General features: G+C 47.1%; 1 protein-coding gene across 1 annotated transcript in view; it reads right to left on the bottom strand.

Annotated features, from left to right (window-relative positions):
* Window positions 1-19,161, bottom strand: part of ZYG11B (zyg-11 family member B, cell cycle regulator) — a 285,114-nt gene that overhangs the window by 111,057 nt on the left and 154,896 nt on the right. Inside the window, exon 6 of the mRNA XM_086952450.1 lies at window positions 547-611. Within this exon, the coding sequence (XP_086808576.1) occupies window positions 547-611 (65 nt within the window). The remainder of the gene's footprint in view (window positions 1-546; window positions 612-19,161) is intronic.

The following is a 19,161-nucleotide window of genomic DNA, read 5'->3' as shown; positions in this document are numbered from 1 at the left end:
GTACATTTTTTCTTCGATTCGTACAGCCCTTATGGCAGAGGCTGGCTGTGTCAAAGCCTGATTAAATGAAACACGATTACTCTATTGGATGACCTGTAAAATCCTTTATACGTTGCAACGGTTAAATTGAATCCATTTTCAAGGTTTATTCTTTGGAAGAGTGCATGCAAGTCTCACTCCATTTGACTGAAGCGTCACTACCTCATTTTTAAAAAACATTTAACATGCTAAGCTGCATTTACACTTGCAAATCACATGCATCTCAATGACATTTTAAAATTCTCTACAGATGTGCCATTTGCACTTTCTACAAATCAGTAACTTGTTTAATACAGGAGAGCATAAATCATTTAAATGCTCTACATCATGCTATTTGTGACTATAAGAAACAAAATTAGGTTTGGAATTTCCATGTACACATTAGCAGTACCATACACCAATACCTATGTGGTTTATACTTGTTTAAACAAATGTAGGCGCTATCAAGAATTTGCATAAAAAAAGAAGAATGCAGCCTTTTACATTTGTACTCAATTAAATACCCACCTGTTAAAAGGAACATCTTGCAGTATCCGGTCGCTGCACAGTGACAAAAGGCAGTTTTTCTGAAGCTGTACGATGAAAATAAAGAAAAAAAATTTGTGTTAGACAACTACAGTATGAAAAGGGAAGCCATTTAACCCCTTGGGTGCTGCGCACGTTTGGCGGCCGACGGCACCACTACCCCTGTAGTGCTGCCGTCGGCCGTTGAACGTTCGAACCTCATCTGGGCAATGGAGCTGGACGTTCCATAGCAGCTATGAGGATAGTATAGCATGTCAATATTTTCCTTCAAGACAAACACACTGCTATTCTTCATACAGCAGTTGTAATGATTAAAGGCAAGGTTTAGAAGAAGTAAACCTCTTATGCACACACCAATGAACAAATTGCTTACCTTCGGTAACAATATTTCCGTAAGAGACATAGGTTAGTTATGGATTTCTCACCTTAGAATTACCCCAGAATTACGTCAGTCTGGATCCGGAGAATTTTTTCGTCAGCAGTACCCATGCGCGTCGATAGGTGGCATTGGTCGACTCCGCGTTAATCGTTGGCGTTGTGGTTGCTGAGATGCGGTCGCGGTATCTACTTGGACGTCGCCCTCACGCTTTGACATCAGTTCTTTACTAGACACTCCATGCCAGAAATGCAGAGCTGACCACTATTGCACACAACTAGGGCCCTGAAAGTGAGTCCTCAACCCTAAAAGTCAGTTCGCAGAACAGGGAGGATGGATGGGGCGGTGAAGAATCCATAACTAATCAATGTCTCTTACAGATATATCGTTACCGAAGGGAAGTAACTTGTTCATCTGAAAGTGACAATTAGTTATGGATTCCTCACCTTAGAATAGATACCCCAGCAACACCAACCCCGGAGGTGGGTCTGCGCACCAAGTTCATACCAGAAAGTCTTGGAGAACTGAAGGGCCAAAGAAGCCGTCTCTCCGGACTTGACTGTCCAGGCAGTAGTGTTTGGTAAATGTGTGCAATAAAGCCCATGCGGCTGCCTGGCATATGTCATGAAGGGGAACTCCACGTCGCAAAGCAGTAGTGGCTGTCGTTGCCCTGGTGAAATGGGCGCGTAGCCCCACTGGAGGTTGCTTTTCCGCTGAGTAGCAGATTTTGATGCAAAGTACGACCCATTGGGAGATGGTCTGTTTTTGCACGGCACAACCTTTAACGGCACCCACATAGCCAACAAAGAGCACATCACCCACCCGGAATAGTTTGTGTGATCCAGATTGAATGAAAGCGCATGTTTGGAATCCAGACAGTGGAGCCTCTCCTCCTCTTTAGAAGGATGCAGGGGGGAAGAAGGTGGGCAAAGTGATGGTCTGTCCTATGTGGAAAGAGGTAACCACTTTGGGAAGGAAAGAAGGCCTAGTGCGAAGGACAACTTTGTCCGGATGAACAACCAGTAAAGGAGGCTTAGAAGAAAGGGCTTGAAACTCACTCACACTGCGAGCAGAGGTGGTGGCAACTAGAAAAGCAGTCTCAAGAGTTAGAAGCCTGGGAGGACAGTTATGTAACAGCTCGAAGGGAGCGCACATAAGATAGGTCAGAACCAGGTTCAAGTCCCACTGGGGCATCACAAAGGGGTTGGAGGAAACAAGTGAGTAATGCCCTTAAAGAAGCGACTTACAATAGGGGACTTGAATAGAGAAGGCTGGTCAGGCAGCCGAAATAAAGGCCGAAATTTAGCCTTTTATAGTGCCCAGAGCAGAGGCCTGCTGGGTCAAAGAAAGAATGAAGAGGAGAGCCTCTGAAAGGGGTGCAGAAAGGGGATCCACAGCCTTTGCTGTGCATCATGCCATCATCTTGTTCAATCTACAGGCGTATACAGTCTTAGTGGAGGGACGCCTGGCTGGCAAGATAACATTACAGGAGAAAGGTCGAAAGCTGTCAACTGTCGCCGCTCAATCTCCACGCAAGGAGGTGAAGGCTGGACAGGTTCGGGTGGAGGACGGTCCCCTGCTGCTGCGACAGAACATCCTCCCGAAGAAGCAGTCTGATCGGAGGATGGCTATGTGTAATAGATCGGGATACCAGACTCTTTGTGCTCATTCCGGAGCCACAGAATGACTTGGGCCCGGTCACGCTTGATCTTCAGCCCTCTGAGCAGAAGTGGTATAGGCGGAAAGGCGTACAGAAGACTGCAACTCCACTCCCGACGATAAGCGTCGCCTAGCGAGTGCCGCCATGGAAATTCCAACACGCAGAACTGCCGACATTGCACAATCTCTTGGTGGCGAATAGATCTAACCAAGGCTCTCCCCACTCCTGAAAGAGACCTTGCAACACCTCTCCGAGTGAAGAGGCCATTTGTGATCCATCATGCACCTGCGGCGGAGTTTGTTGTATTTCTATCTAGGACCCTAATTCGATATTCCCGATTCATGTCCTTATGTGGTTATAACGTAATTGTATCCTTATAAAGGCATAAGAATCATATGCATATTTAGTAATAGCCCATGCAGTACAAGACACAGCAAGGCTACTCCCATAGACTCCTAGAAAGCACAACGCATTCTTTACAGAAACCAAACCTCCAGCAGCCCGGGAAGCCCCCCTGCTTTTGTTTTGATTTGCAAAAGAACTCCTGGAGTCCAGAAAGAACTGGTAGTTCTTAGTGACGTCTTATGTCCAACCTTACGTCAAACCCGGCACCTTTCAGGTATAAATATACCAACGTTGCCTTAAGCAAACACACGGTGGTGTGGAGCAGAGCGGCTATCTATTTATCCGAAGCCCCGCTGATGCGAGAGCCGAAGGAAGCTGCCCCTCCCCTTTGACGCGCTGGAGAAGCTGCCTTTTCTCAAGCCAAGAAATCCAGCTCTGGTGTTACCAAGTCACCCTCGCGGGTTGCTATGAGATAGAGTCCTGAGAAGCGAGTTACAAGACCTCCTTCATTCTATAGCCAAGGTACGGAGCTGATTAAAACCTTAGAGAAAATTCTTGATTCCGATACTTGGCAAAAACCTAACTTAACTTAAGACTGCAACTTACTTACTCCTTCCCACGTATTAGGCTTAGGTCAGGTACACCGGGGTAGGCGTATCTTAGAAGCACCAGTTGAGTTTGTTAGTCAATGTTTTTATGTATGTATATATTTTATCCATTTTAAAGTATCATATGGCTAAGAAACCATATCAATGCTTTAACAGTATTATTTCATAATACTAATTTTACTGTACGCACTTTACTTTATGATAAGTATTGCAATTTCGGCAATTCATTTCTCTTGCATGAGAAAGAAGACTGCTCGATAAAATAACACCTTTTATTGAAAACGCCCGTCTCTCTATTTTCTCTGCACTCTGGTGAAATTAAGCATGCACGATTGACTGAGTGAAATAGCTGTCTATTGTTTTCACACGACTCTAGAGATACACTCTTTATTCTGAGGGAGCAAAGTTGTCATGTTTATGCGGCTGTCAGAAACTAATCCCTTCTTGTCTAAATCAGGACGGTTAACCCTTTCCTGAACATTCGAGAAAGTTTCTAGTGACCTCTGAGCTAGCTGGCAAAACTAATTAAGTCTAACATAGTCAGTAGAGACCTAGATGAACTCAGTCCTACGTCTACACTGCTGTTTATGTTATTCCAATGCGCAGAGCCTATTGGGAATATAGGAACTACACTACATGGCGCCCAACGTTTGGTAAGGCGATAATCGAACGCAAGACACTAGAGTAACTCAGTCGTGCTTTTCACACAGACCCCTTTCTCCCGTAAAAACTCCAATAGACGTCTGGAGTGTGTGAAAGGTTAATATCCGCCAAAACTTAGTAGGATGAGAATCCTATGTATTAGTTTTTGGTATAGTCAACGTTGAAGGATACAGTGTTCCAAAATATTGTGCACCTAATCTTTGTTTCCTTGAAACTTGATCTGCAACAAAAAACTTTCTTTCAATAAAATGGGGGAAAGTGAAGAAGAAAGAGATAGAGAAGCATTAGCAGCTCGACTCTTAGTGGATGACACAACCATCCAAGAAAATGACCCGGGTGCTATATTCATTCCGGTCTATATAAGAAGAACCATAACTCTTAAATTTATAGAAAATGGACTATCACCAAGAAGTGGTACGGTCATATTCGTGATAGAGGCACATGAGTATCAGCAGACAGAGGTATTCTATTCATGGATACATTTTCCAGCAGCACACGCTGTGACAAAAGATTTCCACTATTACAAAATAGAGGAACCTCCGGATGTATACACTCCTTTCGAGGAAGTAGAAATCCCACTAACTTACCAAGAGCACCTGCTCTGGTTTAAAGGCGCCCTAAAACATCAAAATCACATCACCAGGCACGGTCCACTAGGTAGACCAGGAGCCACGTGGCCGGTTCTAGCCAGATACACACCACACCCAGACATTAAAACAATGTCGAGCGAAGAACTTCTGGTTAAACTAAAAGAATTAACAAAGGCATATAGAGAATTAGTTCAATTGGCAAAGGACGATATAAAGTACCTCCAGAAATTGAAGGAGACAGATATAACAGACCAACCATTTGAACTTGCCAGAATCATAGAAAAAATCCTATGAAGAACTAGGAAGAGATAGTTTGGGTGGAAAACCAATAAAACCCCAACTAACTGAAAATCCTGAAAAAACATTTATTAAAAATAATATAAATACTCCAAAAAAGAGTTGGGATGGTAATAAACAATCCACTCCCAAGGAAAAACGATTCCAATCCAGAGGAAGGTCTCCTCAACGGAGAGAAAGATCTCCTGACCGAGGAGGCAAGTCTCCCCAAAGGGAACCCTCTGAAAAAAGATATAATCTTAGAGATAGGGATAAATTGAGAAAACCTGATAGATAAAGGTATTGATACACGTCCCTCTCGCTCTTTTCAGACTTCCTCACAGAAATCGGAAAGAAGAGGACGGTCAGAACACAAGGAAGAGCACGTCAAGTCCAAAGACAAAGAACCTGCTCATCAAAGTAAAAAATCACAATTTCCCAGAAAGAAGGTAGCAAGTATTAAAATTAAACATGCCGAGGATTCGGAGGACACAACTGAAAAACGGAGAGTGGGCCCAGACAATGCTAGACAGCGCAGCAGAAGTGACCATAGCTCGCAAGATCCTGATGAATCTTCTGGAGACAGTGGACACGAATTAATACATTCAGGTGGAAACTGCAGACACACGAGTTAGCGTGCCCCATAAACTATATGAAATAACATTACTTATAGAGGGAGATAAAACTAGGAAAATAAAAGGTCTCTTTTGGGAGAATCTTTCTAAAGGCTATGACATCCTGTTAGCTGAAAAAGACTGGCCACCAGAGTTTGTCAGGGAGTGCCCTCATGGCGAAGAAATGATTATGCCTGCCTTCTCAAATCATATTCAAATTCCTAAAAAATACACATTCGCAAGAAAATGGGGAGTGGCCCAAGCCCCTGCATTATACAAAAATCATGTAGGATGGGATGAGGACTCTCCTCACCACAAAATCCAGTTAAAAAAATCAACCCACTGCACAAAGGCAGTACCCAGTTAAACAAGAAGCTAAAAAGCAAGTCAGGGAAATCTTAGATCAACTTGAATATCAAGGGGTGATTGAAACATGCACCTCACAAATGAACAACCCTTTGTTTCCTGTCTCCAAGGCAGACTATTCATATCGTCTAGTTTTGGACTACAGACATTTAAACTCCTGCAGCAAAACTTTTGCAGTACAAAATTCACACAGTGCAGCACTAATGCACAAGTTACTACTTGTTTAACGATATATCTGTAAGAGACATTAGTTAGTGATAGATTCCTTACCTTAGAAGGTCCCCAGGCGTCAGACTGGATCCGGAAATTTTTGCGTAGCAATACCCCTGCGCGTCGGTAGGCGTTGTCTGCGGCTCCACGTCCGTCGTCGGCGTCGTTAGCGCCGGAATGACGTCGGAGTACTTAGACGCCGCCCATGCGCGCTGACGTCAGTTCTGATACACAGCTTTTCCGCGCCAGATACGCAGAGCCATGATAGAACCACAACTGGTGCCATGAAACTAGGGCCCTGAAAGGGGATGACCTTAACCCTAGATATCGGTTCGCAGAACGGGGAGGATGGGTGGGTCGGTAAGGAATCTATCACTAACTAATGTCTCTTACAGATATATCGTTACACAAGTAGTAACTTGTGCATCTGAAAGAGACACGTTAGTGATAGATTCCTTACCTTAGAATAGATACCCCAGCAATACCAACCCCAGTGGTGGGTCTGCGAACCAATAATCACACCAGAAAGTCCTAGAGGACAGAAAGGCCAAAGAAGCCATCCCTCCAGACTTGACTGTCCAGGCAGTAGTGTCTTGCAAACTTGTGCAGCGAGGCCCACGTAGCTGCCTGGCAAATGTCCTGCAAGGGCACTCCTCTGCCCAGGGCAGTTGTGGTCGCCGTGGCTCGAGTGGAATGAGCCCGCAATCCAGCTGGGTGCTCCTTTTTGGCCATGGAGTAACATGCCTGGATACACAAGATGATCCACCGCAAGATGGTCCTCTTGTGTACCGCCTTTCCCTTCTTCTCGCCCACGTAACCAACAAAGAGTTGGTCATCCACCCGGAACTGGCATGTGCGATCTAGGTAGTAAGAGAGCGCACGTTTTGGGTCCAGACAATGGAGCCTCTCTTCCTCTTTCGAGGGATGCGGAGGCGGAAAAAAGGTGGGCAAGGTAATGGACTGCCCGATGTGGAAGGCCATGACAACCTTGGGCAGAAAGGAAGGTCTTGTCCGCAACACAACCTTGTCCGGATGAACAGAGAGGAAAGGAGGAGTAGAAGAAAGAGCCTGGAGCTCACTCACTCTCCTGGCAGAGGTGATGGCCACCAGGAAAGCAGTCTTCAGAGTAAGAAGACGGAGAGGACAGTTATGGAGCGGCTCAAATAGAGCACACATCAGGTAAGTAAGAACAAGATTCAAGTCCCACTGGGGCATCACGAAGGGAACAGGAGGGAACATGTGTGTGAAGCCCTTCAGAAACCTATTTACAATGGGGGACTTGAATAAGGAAGGCTGATCAGGTAGCCGTAAGAAGGCGGAAAGAGCAGAATGGTGCCCCTTGAAAGTGCCCAGAGCAGAGACCTGCTGGGCAAGGGAAAGAAGAAAGAGGATAACCTCAGATAGGGGTGCAGAGAGTGGGTCCGCAGCCTTTGCTGTGCACCATGCCACAAATCTGTTCCACCTGCAGGCGTATACCGACTTTGTGGAGGGACGCCTGGCTGCCAGAATGATATCACAGACTTCGGGAGGCAAGTCAAATGGCCTCAACTGCCGCCGCTCAATCTCCAAGCTTGTCGGTGGAGACTGGACAGGTTCGGGTGCAGAACCCCCCCTGCTGCTGCGACAGAAGGTCCTCCTGAAGAGGCAGAAGAATCGGGGGATCGACTGACATGCTGAGCAGCTCGGGATACCAGTATCTTCGTGCACAGTCCGGAGCCACAAGGATAACCTGGGCCCGGTCGCGCCTGATCTTCTTCAGCACTCTGGGCAGAAGTGGTATAGGCGGAAAGGCGTATAACAGACCGCAACCCCACCGCGACAAAAAGCGTCTCAGAGCGAGTGCCGCCTTGGAAATTCCAGCGCGCAGAACTGATGAAATTGCGCGTTCTCTTCTGTGGCGAATAGATCTAACCAAGGCTCTCCCCATTGCTGAAAGAGGCCTTGCGCCACGTCGGAGTTCAGACGCCATTCGTGATCCATCATGCACCGACGGCTGCGTTCGTCCACCCTGGCATTCAGAGAGCCTGCCAGGTGTTGAACCACCAGAGTCACGCCCTGATGTTCCAGCCACTGCCAGAGGCGCAGAGCCTCATGGCATAGGGTCCACGACCCCACCCGCCCTGTTTGTTGCAGTACCACATGGCGGTGGTGTTGTCCGTGAACACCTGCACTACACTCCACCGGACAGAGGGGAGGAATGCCTTCAGTGCTAGACGAATCGCCCGCAGCTCCAAAAGGTTGATATGGAGCTGGGACTCCGCTGGAAACCAGAGGCCTCTGATATCCGCCTCTCCAGCCCTGGAGGGACGCGTCCGTCACAACTACATGCTCCGGGTGGGGTAGGGAGAGAGATCTGCCACTGACCCAATCGCGGTCCGTGAGCCACCACTGCAGTTGTCTCGCAGTGCCCTCCGAGATCAAGACATGATCGGACAGATTGTCCTGATGCTGGGCCCACTGAAACTTCAGGTCCCACTGCAGAGCCCGCATCCGCCACTGGGCGTGATGCACCAGAAGGATGCAGGAGGCCATCAGCCCCAGAAGCCGCAGTGTCAACCTGACCGAGACTCGGGATAAAGGCTGAAAGATGGGAATCAGAGCCTGTATATCCCGAACCCGCTGTTGGGGAGGGTAAACTCGAAACTGCGCCGAGTCGAGAACCGCTCCGATGAAGAGGAGCTTCTGAGAGGGACACAGGGGCGACTTCGGCACGTTGAGGGAGAACCCCAGCAAATGCAGGAGGTCGGCCGTTGTCTGGAGGCGGATGACGACTGTCTGGGGCGAGCCCGCCTTCAACAACCAGTCGTCTAGGTAGGGGAAGACTGACACCCCTAACCTGCGCAGATGAGCTGCGACCACCGCCATCACCTTCGTGAACACCCGTGGGGCGCTGGTAAGGTCGAAGGGGAGCACGGTAAACTGAAAGTGCTCTTGGCCTACCGTGAACCGCAGGTAACGCCGGTGGGCCAGCAGGACGGGGATGTGAAAATAAGCGTCCTGCAAGTCCAACGCTACCAGCCAGTCTCCAGGGTCCAGGGCAGCTAAGACCTGAGCCAAAGTCAACAACTTGAACTTCTCCTACCGGAGGAAGCCGTTGACGTTCCGCAGGTCCAAGATAGGGAGTAGGCCCCCTTTGCCCTTCTTGGGTACCAGAAAGTAGTGGGAGTAACAACCACACCCTACTTCTGGCCCAGGAACGCGCTTGATGGCCCCCTTGGCCAAGAGGGCCGTGACTTCCTCTTGCAGAAGTTGCAAGTGATCCCCCGACACGCGGTGGAATTGCGGTGGCATGGATGGAGGGGTCGCCTCGAAGGGGAGGGAGTAGCCCCTTCGGACGATCTGCAGCACCCACCTGTCCGACGTGATAGTGCGCCAGTGGGAGAGGTGATGGCGAACCCTGCCTCCCACAGGTGTCACATGGGTCTGAAAACTCGGACTAGGAAGGTTTTGAGGCGGGTGGTGTGGAGGGAGGTGTGGACTGGCCTCGCCGTTGTCCCCGATCGCCACCCCGGCGGTTTCCACGGCCGCCACCGCGCTGTTGAACATTCTGCGGCGAGTGGCTGGCAGCACGTGTGGGGGCGCCCCTTCCGTGGCCACGAAAGGAGCTAAAGGCACCCGATTGCTGGCGTGGGGCCGAGAGGCCCAAGGACTTGGCCGTAGCCCTGGAGTCCTTAAAACGTTTCAGCGCATGGTCTGCCTTGTCGCCAAAGAGGCGACGGCCATCGAACGGCATTTCCAGAAGTGTGGTCTGGAAATCGGCTGAGAAGTTGGCGGACCTCAACCAGGTGTGGCGTCGAACCGCCACCGTCGTTGCCATTTCCCTGCCCAGTGAGTCCTTGGTATCCAGCCCACACCGGATGGAATATCGCGCTGCATCCCGGCCCTCCGCAAGAGTTTGGGAGAATTTAGCCCGGACCTCCTCCGGACATTGTGGCAGCACGTCCGCAACTGCGTCCCACAGGGTGTGGGTGTAGCGGCCCAAGAGACAGGTGGTATTGACAGACCGCAGCCCTAAGCTTAGGGACGAGAACACCTTCTTCCCGAACTGTTCCCATCTCTTGGATTCCCTGTCGGGCGGGGCCGACGGGAACGCGGTCTGGGAATTGGAGCCCTGGATGACCAGGCTCTCGGGGGTGGGATGGGTGGACAAAAAGCAAGGGTCGCCCGGAGCCGGGCGGTAGCGTCTGGCCACGTTCCTATCCACAGGCGGACCTGTGGCGGGCTTGGATCAAGTGCCCACAAGAACGTCACACAAGGCCTCATTGAACGGCAACAGAGGCTCGCTAGAGCTTGACTGCGGTATGAGGACCTCAGTGAGGAAGTTAGTCCTCACGGCTGCGACGGGGAGCTCAAGGTTTAAGGCCTTAGCCGCCCTCGTCAACACTACCCCTCCTCCGAAGCCACGGTCGGAGGGGAGACAAATCCAGTGTCTGGCGAAGTGTCAATACCACTGGCCTCCCCAAGCTCATATGTCCAGTCCTGTTGAGACTGGCACTCCAGTGCCAGAGGGTCCTCAGACCCCTCCCAATCTTCCTCATCACCGGTTTCCTGTAAGACAGGATTAACAGACGGGGCCTCCTCGTGGAAATAAAAATCTCCAAAGGCCGTCGGATGCGGCACCGAGAGGCGCCGTTCTGGCGCCAGAGTCGGACCGGAGGGAACATTGGGGACGGCGTCCACAGCGGACGCCGGGGACGGCGTCCACAGCGGACGCCGGGGGCGACACCCGTGGGGTCAGCGTCGGCGAGGTCGACCGGCAACGACCCGGATCCGGAAGCGGATCCGGAGAGGCCCTGCGGCGCAGAGACGAAGTCGCCGGTGCCGAAGCACCCGACGGCGTCGGGCCGAAGCACCCGACCCGCTAGGGCCTCCAGCCGGGACTGATGGGCCCGGAGGCGCCACGGAATCTGAGCCGAGGAGGGAGGGACACCTCATGGCTATGAGGTACCGCTCGATCTCCTCCGTCGTCGCACCGTGCCCAGGGACCCGAAGGTTTGGGGCAGGCGGCGACGCTTGCGACTCCCGCGGAGCCGCGTGGGCGGTGTCGACCGAGCTCCCGGCTGCATCATGCGAGCGTCGGGGTGAGTTGGAGGAACTATGACGTCTCTCCGACCTCTCATGCCTCTTACCTGAGGACTTGGATCCCGACGACCGGTGTCCACTCCTGGAGCTGCGATGACTTAGACTCCAACCCCGCGACCGGTCCCTCGACCTCCCGTGAGACCGGGACCTGGAAAGGTGCGGACCGACTCCGGAGCTCGAGTCGCTTGCGGGACCGCTCCCGCCTAGCTTTAGACGTCAGGGCCCGGCAGTCGGAGCAGGTACGGTCGTCGTGGTTGAGGCCTAAACACTTCAGGCACCAGCGATGGGGGTCCGTAACCGACATCAGTCGGTCGCACTTCGAGCAGGGTTTGAACCCGGATATCCCTACCGGCACCGATAGAGTCGAAGACTCGAAGAAAGAAATGATCAAAAGATCAAAAAAGTTCAGTCAAAAAATGACTAGGGGTAGAGCTTCTCCGGATCTGCGCTAGCTGGCGCGTAAAAAAGAAGAACTGACGTCAGCGCGCATGGGCGGCGTCTAAGTACTCAGACGACGTCATTCCGGCTCTAACGACGTGGACGACGGACACGCAGACGACGCCTACCGACGCGCAGGGGTATCGCTAAGCAAAAATTTCTGGATCCAGTCTGACGCCTGGGGATATTCTAAGGTAAGGAATCTATCACTAACGTGTCTCTTGAAGATGAACAACATTGTGCGCAAAAAATATAAAACGACATTAGATATCTCTAATGGATTCTTCTGTCAAAACATTGCACTTGAAAGCAGGTATTTGACCGCTTTTTCAATAATGGGTTTGCAAAAACAATTTTGCAGACTCCCACAGGGATTCAAGAATAGCCCAGGATTATTCTCAGCAAGGGTAACAGAATTACTACAAATATATGATGATGAGGCATTATCATATGTCGATGACATCTATCTTACAGACGATGACCTGGAGACCCACTTGAAAAGAGTGAACACCATAATTCTTGGGTTTGCATCAGAGGGTTACAAATTCAACTTTAAAAAGTCAAGAATTGCCCATCTAACAGTCCTATTTTTAGGATATGAATTATCAAGTGAAGGCAAAAGCCAGGCAGAAGCCTAGAGAAGTGTGCAGTACTCCAAGCACCAAAAACGCTGAAAAATTTACAATCAATACTAGGCTTCCTGAATTTCGGTAGAACATACATTCTAAATTATGCAGAGGGTTAAACCTCTCTATGAATTAATAAAACCTGATTTCAAACCAATACATTGGACTCAAAAACACACAGAAATTTGGAGATCATTACAGACAGGCATGTTAACTAAAACAAAACTGCAAACACGCGAAAGGTTGCGAAAACGTACGCAACCTTGTAATCCGAGTCATCCCAGGAAGATGCGGATTCACGTACCTGACCTCTAATGAGGGAGAAACGGTACCAATAGCTTACAAATCATAATTGTACACTCAAGCTGAAATGAAATTCAGTTCTACAGAAAAACATCGGTTCAAACTGCTGTAGCAAGAGAAAGAGCCCTAGCCCAAGGCAAGAGAATAACTGTTTATACAGCAGAATCAGCCCTTGAGGCATTAACAAGTCCACACAATCTGAATGCAGTGGCATTAGATCCAAAATGGATACAATGGGAAAATTCTCTTGCTACAGAAGACGTGAAATACTATTTTTACCCGAAAATGAAAAAACTAGATGATCTAGAATACGAACAAAAATATCCTCTGCCAATCGAAATTCTACCTCTCGAACAATATACCTGTGTAATCTATATGGACAGATTTGCACACCATTACGATGTAGAGAAAAAATCCTACAATGCAGCGTGCGCGATTGTTAAAGGTCGCTGGCGCTCTGGTAAATTCAAACCTATGAGTACCAAAACAGAATCACTCAGAAACTGTTTAGCTCAGCGAGCTGACATAAGATCTTTTAAGATGGTGCTTGAAAATGCCGATCGCGAATTCCCCACACTAATAGTGTGCGATTCGCATTACTGCGTCAAGTCATACAACAGAGACATGCAGACATGGAGCAAAAACGGTTACAAAGATGACACAGGTGCCACAATAAAGCATAAAAAGCTTTGGGAACAAGTAGTTCTTTTGCAGAAAGAACTACAAAACACATCAACGTGATGGCGTTCACGTTGCAGGGAATTCATTGGCTAACAGAGCCACAGCGGCAGCGGTTCAACCGGCTTCCGTAGCCACAAAAAAGCGTTCAAAAAAACACATAGATGGAGAAACCATGCTGGCGGTAAAAGCATCGTTAAAAGGCGATTATGCAGCATTACCTCTCAACTATCCACTCAGTAATACATACATAATTGATGCAAACTATGTTCCTTTTGCTCAAGTCCCTGGAGTGGGGGATAGAGTAATTCCAAACACGAACCAGAGAGTTTTCTTGATTGAAGACGCACACATGGGACTGGGTCCGAGGCACAAAGAGATCTTGAAATCTCTAATAGAATTACAATCAGAATACTGGTGGCCGGGGATGAGCTTGCAGATTTACAAATTTGCAATGGATTGTCCGGACTGCAACAGAGATCGCATTTGTGAACCGGACCAGATTATTGCCAGGACACCTTTATTAGAAAGCATCAGGCGATCTATACGCAGAAATCCAGCCGGAGAAATGCGTCCCCATAATTATTAAGACTGAATTCACTTAAAAATGTGGCCCCAGCTCTCGGCTGACGTCAGAACGGTTATAAAAGATGTGCGAGTCTTTATCGTCACATACGCAATCGGCATGCTACATTCGGACCAGGGTCCTGCGTTTAGCTCTTGAGCTTACAAAGAGGCCAAGACCAGCATGGGCATTGCATTGCAGTACTCTTCTCCCTTCCATCCTGAGGAAAATGAGGTAGTGGAAAGAAAAAACCGTGACATAAAGCAATCTATAACAGCGAGGGTATTAGGTTCGGGTGATGGGTCGGTTAAACATCTAATAAGTGTCCAACGTAGTCTTAACATGCCAAGAAATTCTCTAGGAGGTATCAGTCCGTACAAACTTTTGTTTGGTACTAGAATAATTATCCAGGATCTGGATCGTCAAACTTCAGTGGTAGAAGAAAAAACTTTTGATATCAAAGATCGTTTGGCTGTTTTACAGGACTTGAATGAAACAAGAAAAAGTCTAAGTAACATAAAGTTTAAGCCAACAACCACTGAAGAACCACCTGTCCCAGCAAGACCTGTCTGTATTCCGAAGATTGGGGATCTGGTCAGAGAAAAGATCGCAGTGAAGAGGGAATTTGGGCCTTCTTAGAGAAAAGCAGTACCTGTCTTAGCTATCAGCGGAACAAGATCAGTAGTACTACCGCCACTTGCTGGTAAACCGGTATTATCGACCATATAAGGTTGTATACCTCATTGTAATTTTTATCCTTCACCATTATTTTTCACTGTGTGGTACTGTTTAACTGAGGTCCTGAAGAATTGCCATCAGGCAAGAAACATGTTGACCATACTTGAGGGTAGTAGTTAATATTGCTCTGGTAGTTCCAGGGCAGTTTACCTCCCCTCACACCCCTTTTAACCAAGGGAGTCAACCACGAGAATAAAGTAGGTTGTGGACTGACTCACCTTTTTTAACTTCACTTTCCTGTCACGACCACACTCCCCCTGCCCTCTCACACGCATGCACCATATGGCCGGAACAAAAGATCTCCGATAAAGAGTACCGGTTTCGAGAGCCCGTCAGACATTGCAGCGCCAGTCTGACGAGGAGCAGAACCCATATGATGAAGCATGACACCTAGCTTGCTGGGTGTGTGAGGGTTTTAGTTCCAACTAGAGGATTCCCCCCTCTTACTAGCACACACACTCCTCTGTTCCGTCACTCTTCCCGGGGAACTCTGTACCCTCTTTTGCTACTAGTTTCTGGACCAGTACACTGGACCCCGTAAAATATTGTCCTATTCCTGTCCCTCCTTTGTTAAAACAGACCCAAGATCTTCCCAGAGACAACATCCAGGGATAGTTACAACATACAGGGTAGGGAAATTATGCCTTGAGTGGCTACAGAAATCCACACTGGCTGACATTAAGCAACACTTGACTTTACTTAAAGAAGGTGCTGACTTGCGAGATTTCATACTAGGACCTCGAAACCGCGTCAAAAACGTTTCATAGCGGCCGGTATTTACGCTGCATACAACGAAGCTTGGAAAGTAATGCAAATTGAAACAGCAGAAAAAAACGAGAAATTGATCGTATAAATTTGGAAAATTCACTTTCTGTAGTGGACAATGGGTTAACAACTCGGTCTTCCAGAATATATTCACTGGACAGTATTGTATCATCTGCCTTTGAGATAATAGAGCAAGACTTGCTAATGTTACAACACGGTCAGTCCCAATTGCGATCTATTGTACAGCTAGGCTGGACGTTGCAAAACCTACGTTCAGGCTACGTGCCATGGCGTCTAATCAACATAACGTCATTTTCTATCTTTAACCTTACTGATAAACAAATCAGTTTGGCACAAAAAGGAGCAGACTATACGATTCTGAGCATTGAAAAACTTGAGAGATTACCATTGACAATGTCAGAGAGACCGGTCATTGAATGGATAACACACAGAACAATTCCAATTCTGATAACAACTTTCCAATTTAAATATTGCCAAGAATATATACTAGCAGGCCAGTATGAAAGGTTGGGTAAAGGAAACATCAAATCAACCTGGGATTTACCTTACACACACACATGTTATAGTGAAGGGAAAAAGGAGGTATTCCTTAGTGGCAATAATTGTAAAAAAATCACCAAGGGGTACATTTCTGTGTCAAAGTATTAACTTACATGGAGCCTGCGAAGTGTCTTCAAATAACCTTTCATGTCACCTGCAAGGCACTCCTGCAACACAGATAGAACCATTCTTCAGACAACTTTCCAACAGTAGCTACGTTTTAATAAATGACCACAGCTGTTGTGGAATGGTGCCAGGAGAATGCTATCTCGTAACTGTTACTTCCAGGGTCGTTTGTTGTATGCAAGTATTGTATCCAAACAGCAATCCAGACATGGAGGCGGAAATATGGCCTTATGGGAATATCTCTTCTATTCGAATTGATACTTTAAGCAGAATGAAGTCTATTCTTTTACAGACAACTGTGCAGCTGACCTCGTCCAAAGAAACGTATCATCTGCAAGTTGCAAGGACAACGTCAGAGATACATACCCTTTTATCGACAAATTGCCCAGTGCATTTCGTAGAAATGTTAAGTCAAATTTTAAACAGGTCTGATACCAGTGGCATCGCACATGGGTTAACGACATTAAGACAATTTTTTCGGGACTGTTAACACCATTTGAAACAGTTCTGGGCATCTTCCCGAATATTGTCCATTCTGTCTTTGGCGGCCTACCTTTAATTTTGGGACTCATAGCAGGAATTTTATTTTTGATCCTTCTGCTCCGATATGGCAAGCCAAGCCACAAACAAGACTCCAGCAACGATGGAAGAGACGATCCTAGCAATACGCTACCGAGACCGTATCACTAAGGTCCTCGGATTAGCCCGGCTAAGAGATCTGAGTACAACTTGGTTTCTTTCATTCAGACCAATCTGGCAGGATTGCTTCTTACCTGTGCTTCGATGTCTGCTATGCGGAGAAGAATGCGTGTTGGACGTCTGTCTTACACTACCTTTAGCACAACCATTGGATATCGATACTTTGCTTTGTCCGGTAACGACTCATGCAACGTGTTGTACCCAGCGGCTACCTATTCTGATGACGGCATTCGTTGAGGCTTCCCCATTAAGAGTAGGTGACGGTGAAGTACGAGAGGAAAGCAGCACCAAAGAGGTACAACCTTCTGTGAGCATTGCTGATCCAAACATCGATGTTAGCAATCACGCACACAACTGCACAGTTACATTATTTTCAAACTTGGTCAAACTTTCACCTGATGTTGTAGACCAATTTTTTACAAGCCTGTCTGATATGATGTTCTCCCCTGAAGAACGAGAATAATTTTTAAAGACAACAAGCACACAGCGTTCCCTGAACTCTGAATTTGGCCTTCAGTTCTGTTAAACAAAGCAACTGAAAACATTTGGAACTATTTTTTCCCCTGAAAGCGAAATTATTTTTCTTTCAAATCAAAAATATTTACCATTTTTTCCGGCACATGGTACTTTGCTTAAAGTAGAACTATTCTTAGAGAACAGAGCTTCTATTTTTAGAGACATTAGAGACAATATCTTACCTCAGCCTCTAGCACATGTACATAATCGTATAAATATGTGATGAAATGGTCTCTACCTTCTCTTCTGTATACAGAGCCATTTCATGTGTAATTTTCGCAAATTCATTCAGCTGTTATATATGCATTTAAACTGAATGATAACATTGCTTGAAAAAAACGTACAGTACCAATACTCATTTTCGTGTATAAACCATACACCATTTCAAATGCAATTATGTATTTTGGGGTGGGTTGGAAAACACACATGCATCGTATGTTTAATATTGCTTATTTTTTTAGTAATGATGGACATTAATACGTGGAGTGGGTGTTGTATTTCTATCTAGGACCCTAATTCGATATTCCCGATTCATGCCCTTATGTGGTTGTAACAAATAGTATCCTTATAAAGGCATAAGAATCATATGCATATTTAGTAATAGCCCATGCAGTACAAGACACGGCAAGGCTACTCCCATAGACTCCTAGAAAGCACAACGCATTCTTTAAACACACCAAGCCTCCAGCAGCCCGGGAATTCCCCCTGCTGTTGTTTTGATTTACACAAGAACTCCTGGAGTCCAGAAAGAACTGTTAGTTCTTAGTGACGTCTTATGTCCAACCTTACGAAAAACCTGGCACCGTTCAGGTATAAATATACCAACATTGCCTTAAGCAAACACACCGTGGTGTGGAGCAGAGCGGCTATCTACTTATCTGAAGCCCAGCTGATGCGAGAGCCGAAGGAAGCTTTCCCTCCCCTTTGACGCGCTGGAGAAGCTGCCTTTTCTCACGCCGAGAAATCCAGCTCCGGTGTTCCCAAGTCACCCTCGTGGGTTGCTGGGAGATCGAGTCCTGAGAAGCGAGATACAAGACCTCCTTCATTCTATAACCAAGGTACGGAGCTGATTAAAACCTTAGAGAGAATTCTTGATTCCGATATTTGACAAAAACCTAACTTAAGTTAAGACTGCAACTTACTTACTCCTTCCCACGTATTAGGCTTAGGTCAGGTACACCGGGGTAGGCGTATCTTAGAAGCACCAGTTGAGTTTGTTAGTCAATGTTTTTATGTATGTATATATTTTATCCATTTTAAAGTATCATATGACTAAGAAACCATATCAATGCTTTTACAGTATTATTTCATAATACTACTTTTACTGTACGCACTTTACTTTATGATAAGTATTGCAATTTTGGCAATTCATTTCTCTTGCATGAGAAAGAAGACTGCTCGATAAAATAACACCTTTTATTGAAAACGCCCGTCTCTCTATTTTCTCTGCACTCTGGTGAAATTAAGCATGCACGATTGACTGAGTGAAATAGCTGTCTATTGTTTTCACACGACTCTAGAGATACACTCTTTATTCTGAGGGAGCAAAGTTGTCATGTTTATGCGGTTGTCAGAAACTAATCCCTTCTTGTCTAAATCAGAACGGTTAACCCTTTCCTGAACATTCGAGAAAGTTTCTAGTGACCTCTGAGCTAGCTGGCAAAACTAATTAAGTCTAACATAGTCAGTAGAGACCTAGATGACCTCAGTCCTACGTCTACACTGCTGTTTATGTTATTCCAATGCGCAGAGCCTATTGGGAATATAGGAACTACACTACAAGTTCTCCGCC

The sequence above is a fragment of the Lissotriton vulgaris genome, chromosome 1_1 (genome assembly GCF_964263255.1).
Source record: "Lissotriton vulgaris chromosome 1_1, aLisVul1.2, whole genome shotgun sequence".
Classification (NCBI taxonomy): Eukaryota; Metazoa; Chordata; class Amphibia; order Caudata; family Salamandridae; genus Lissotriton; species Lissotriton vulgaris.
The sequence above is the reverse complement of the archived record's forward strand: the minus strand, read 5'-3'. Positions and strand labels throughout refer to the sequence as shown.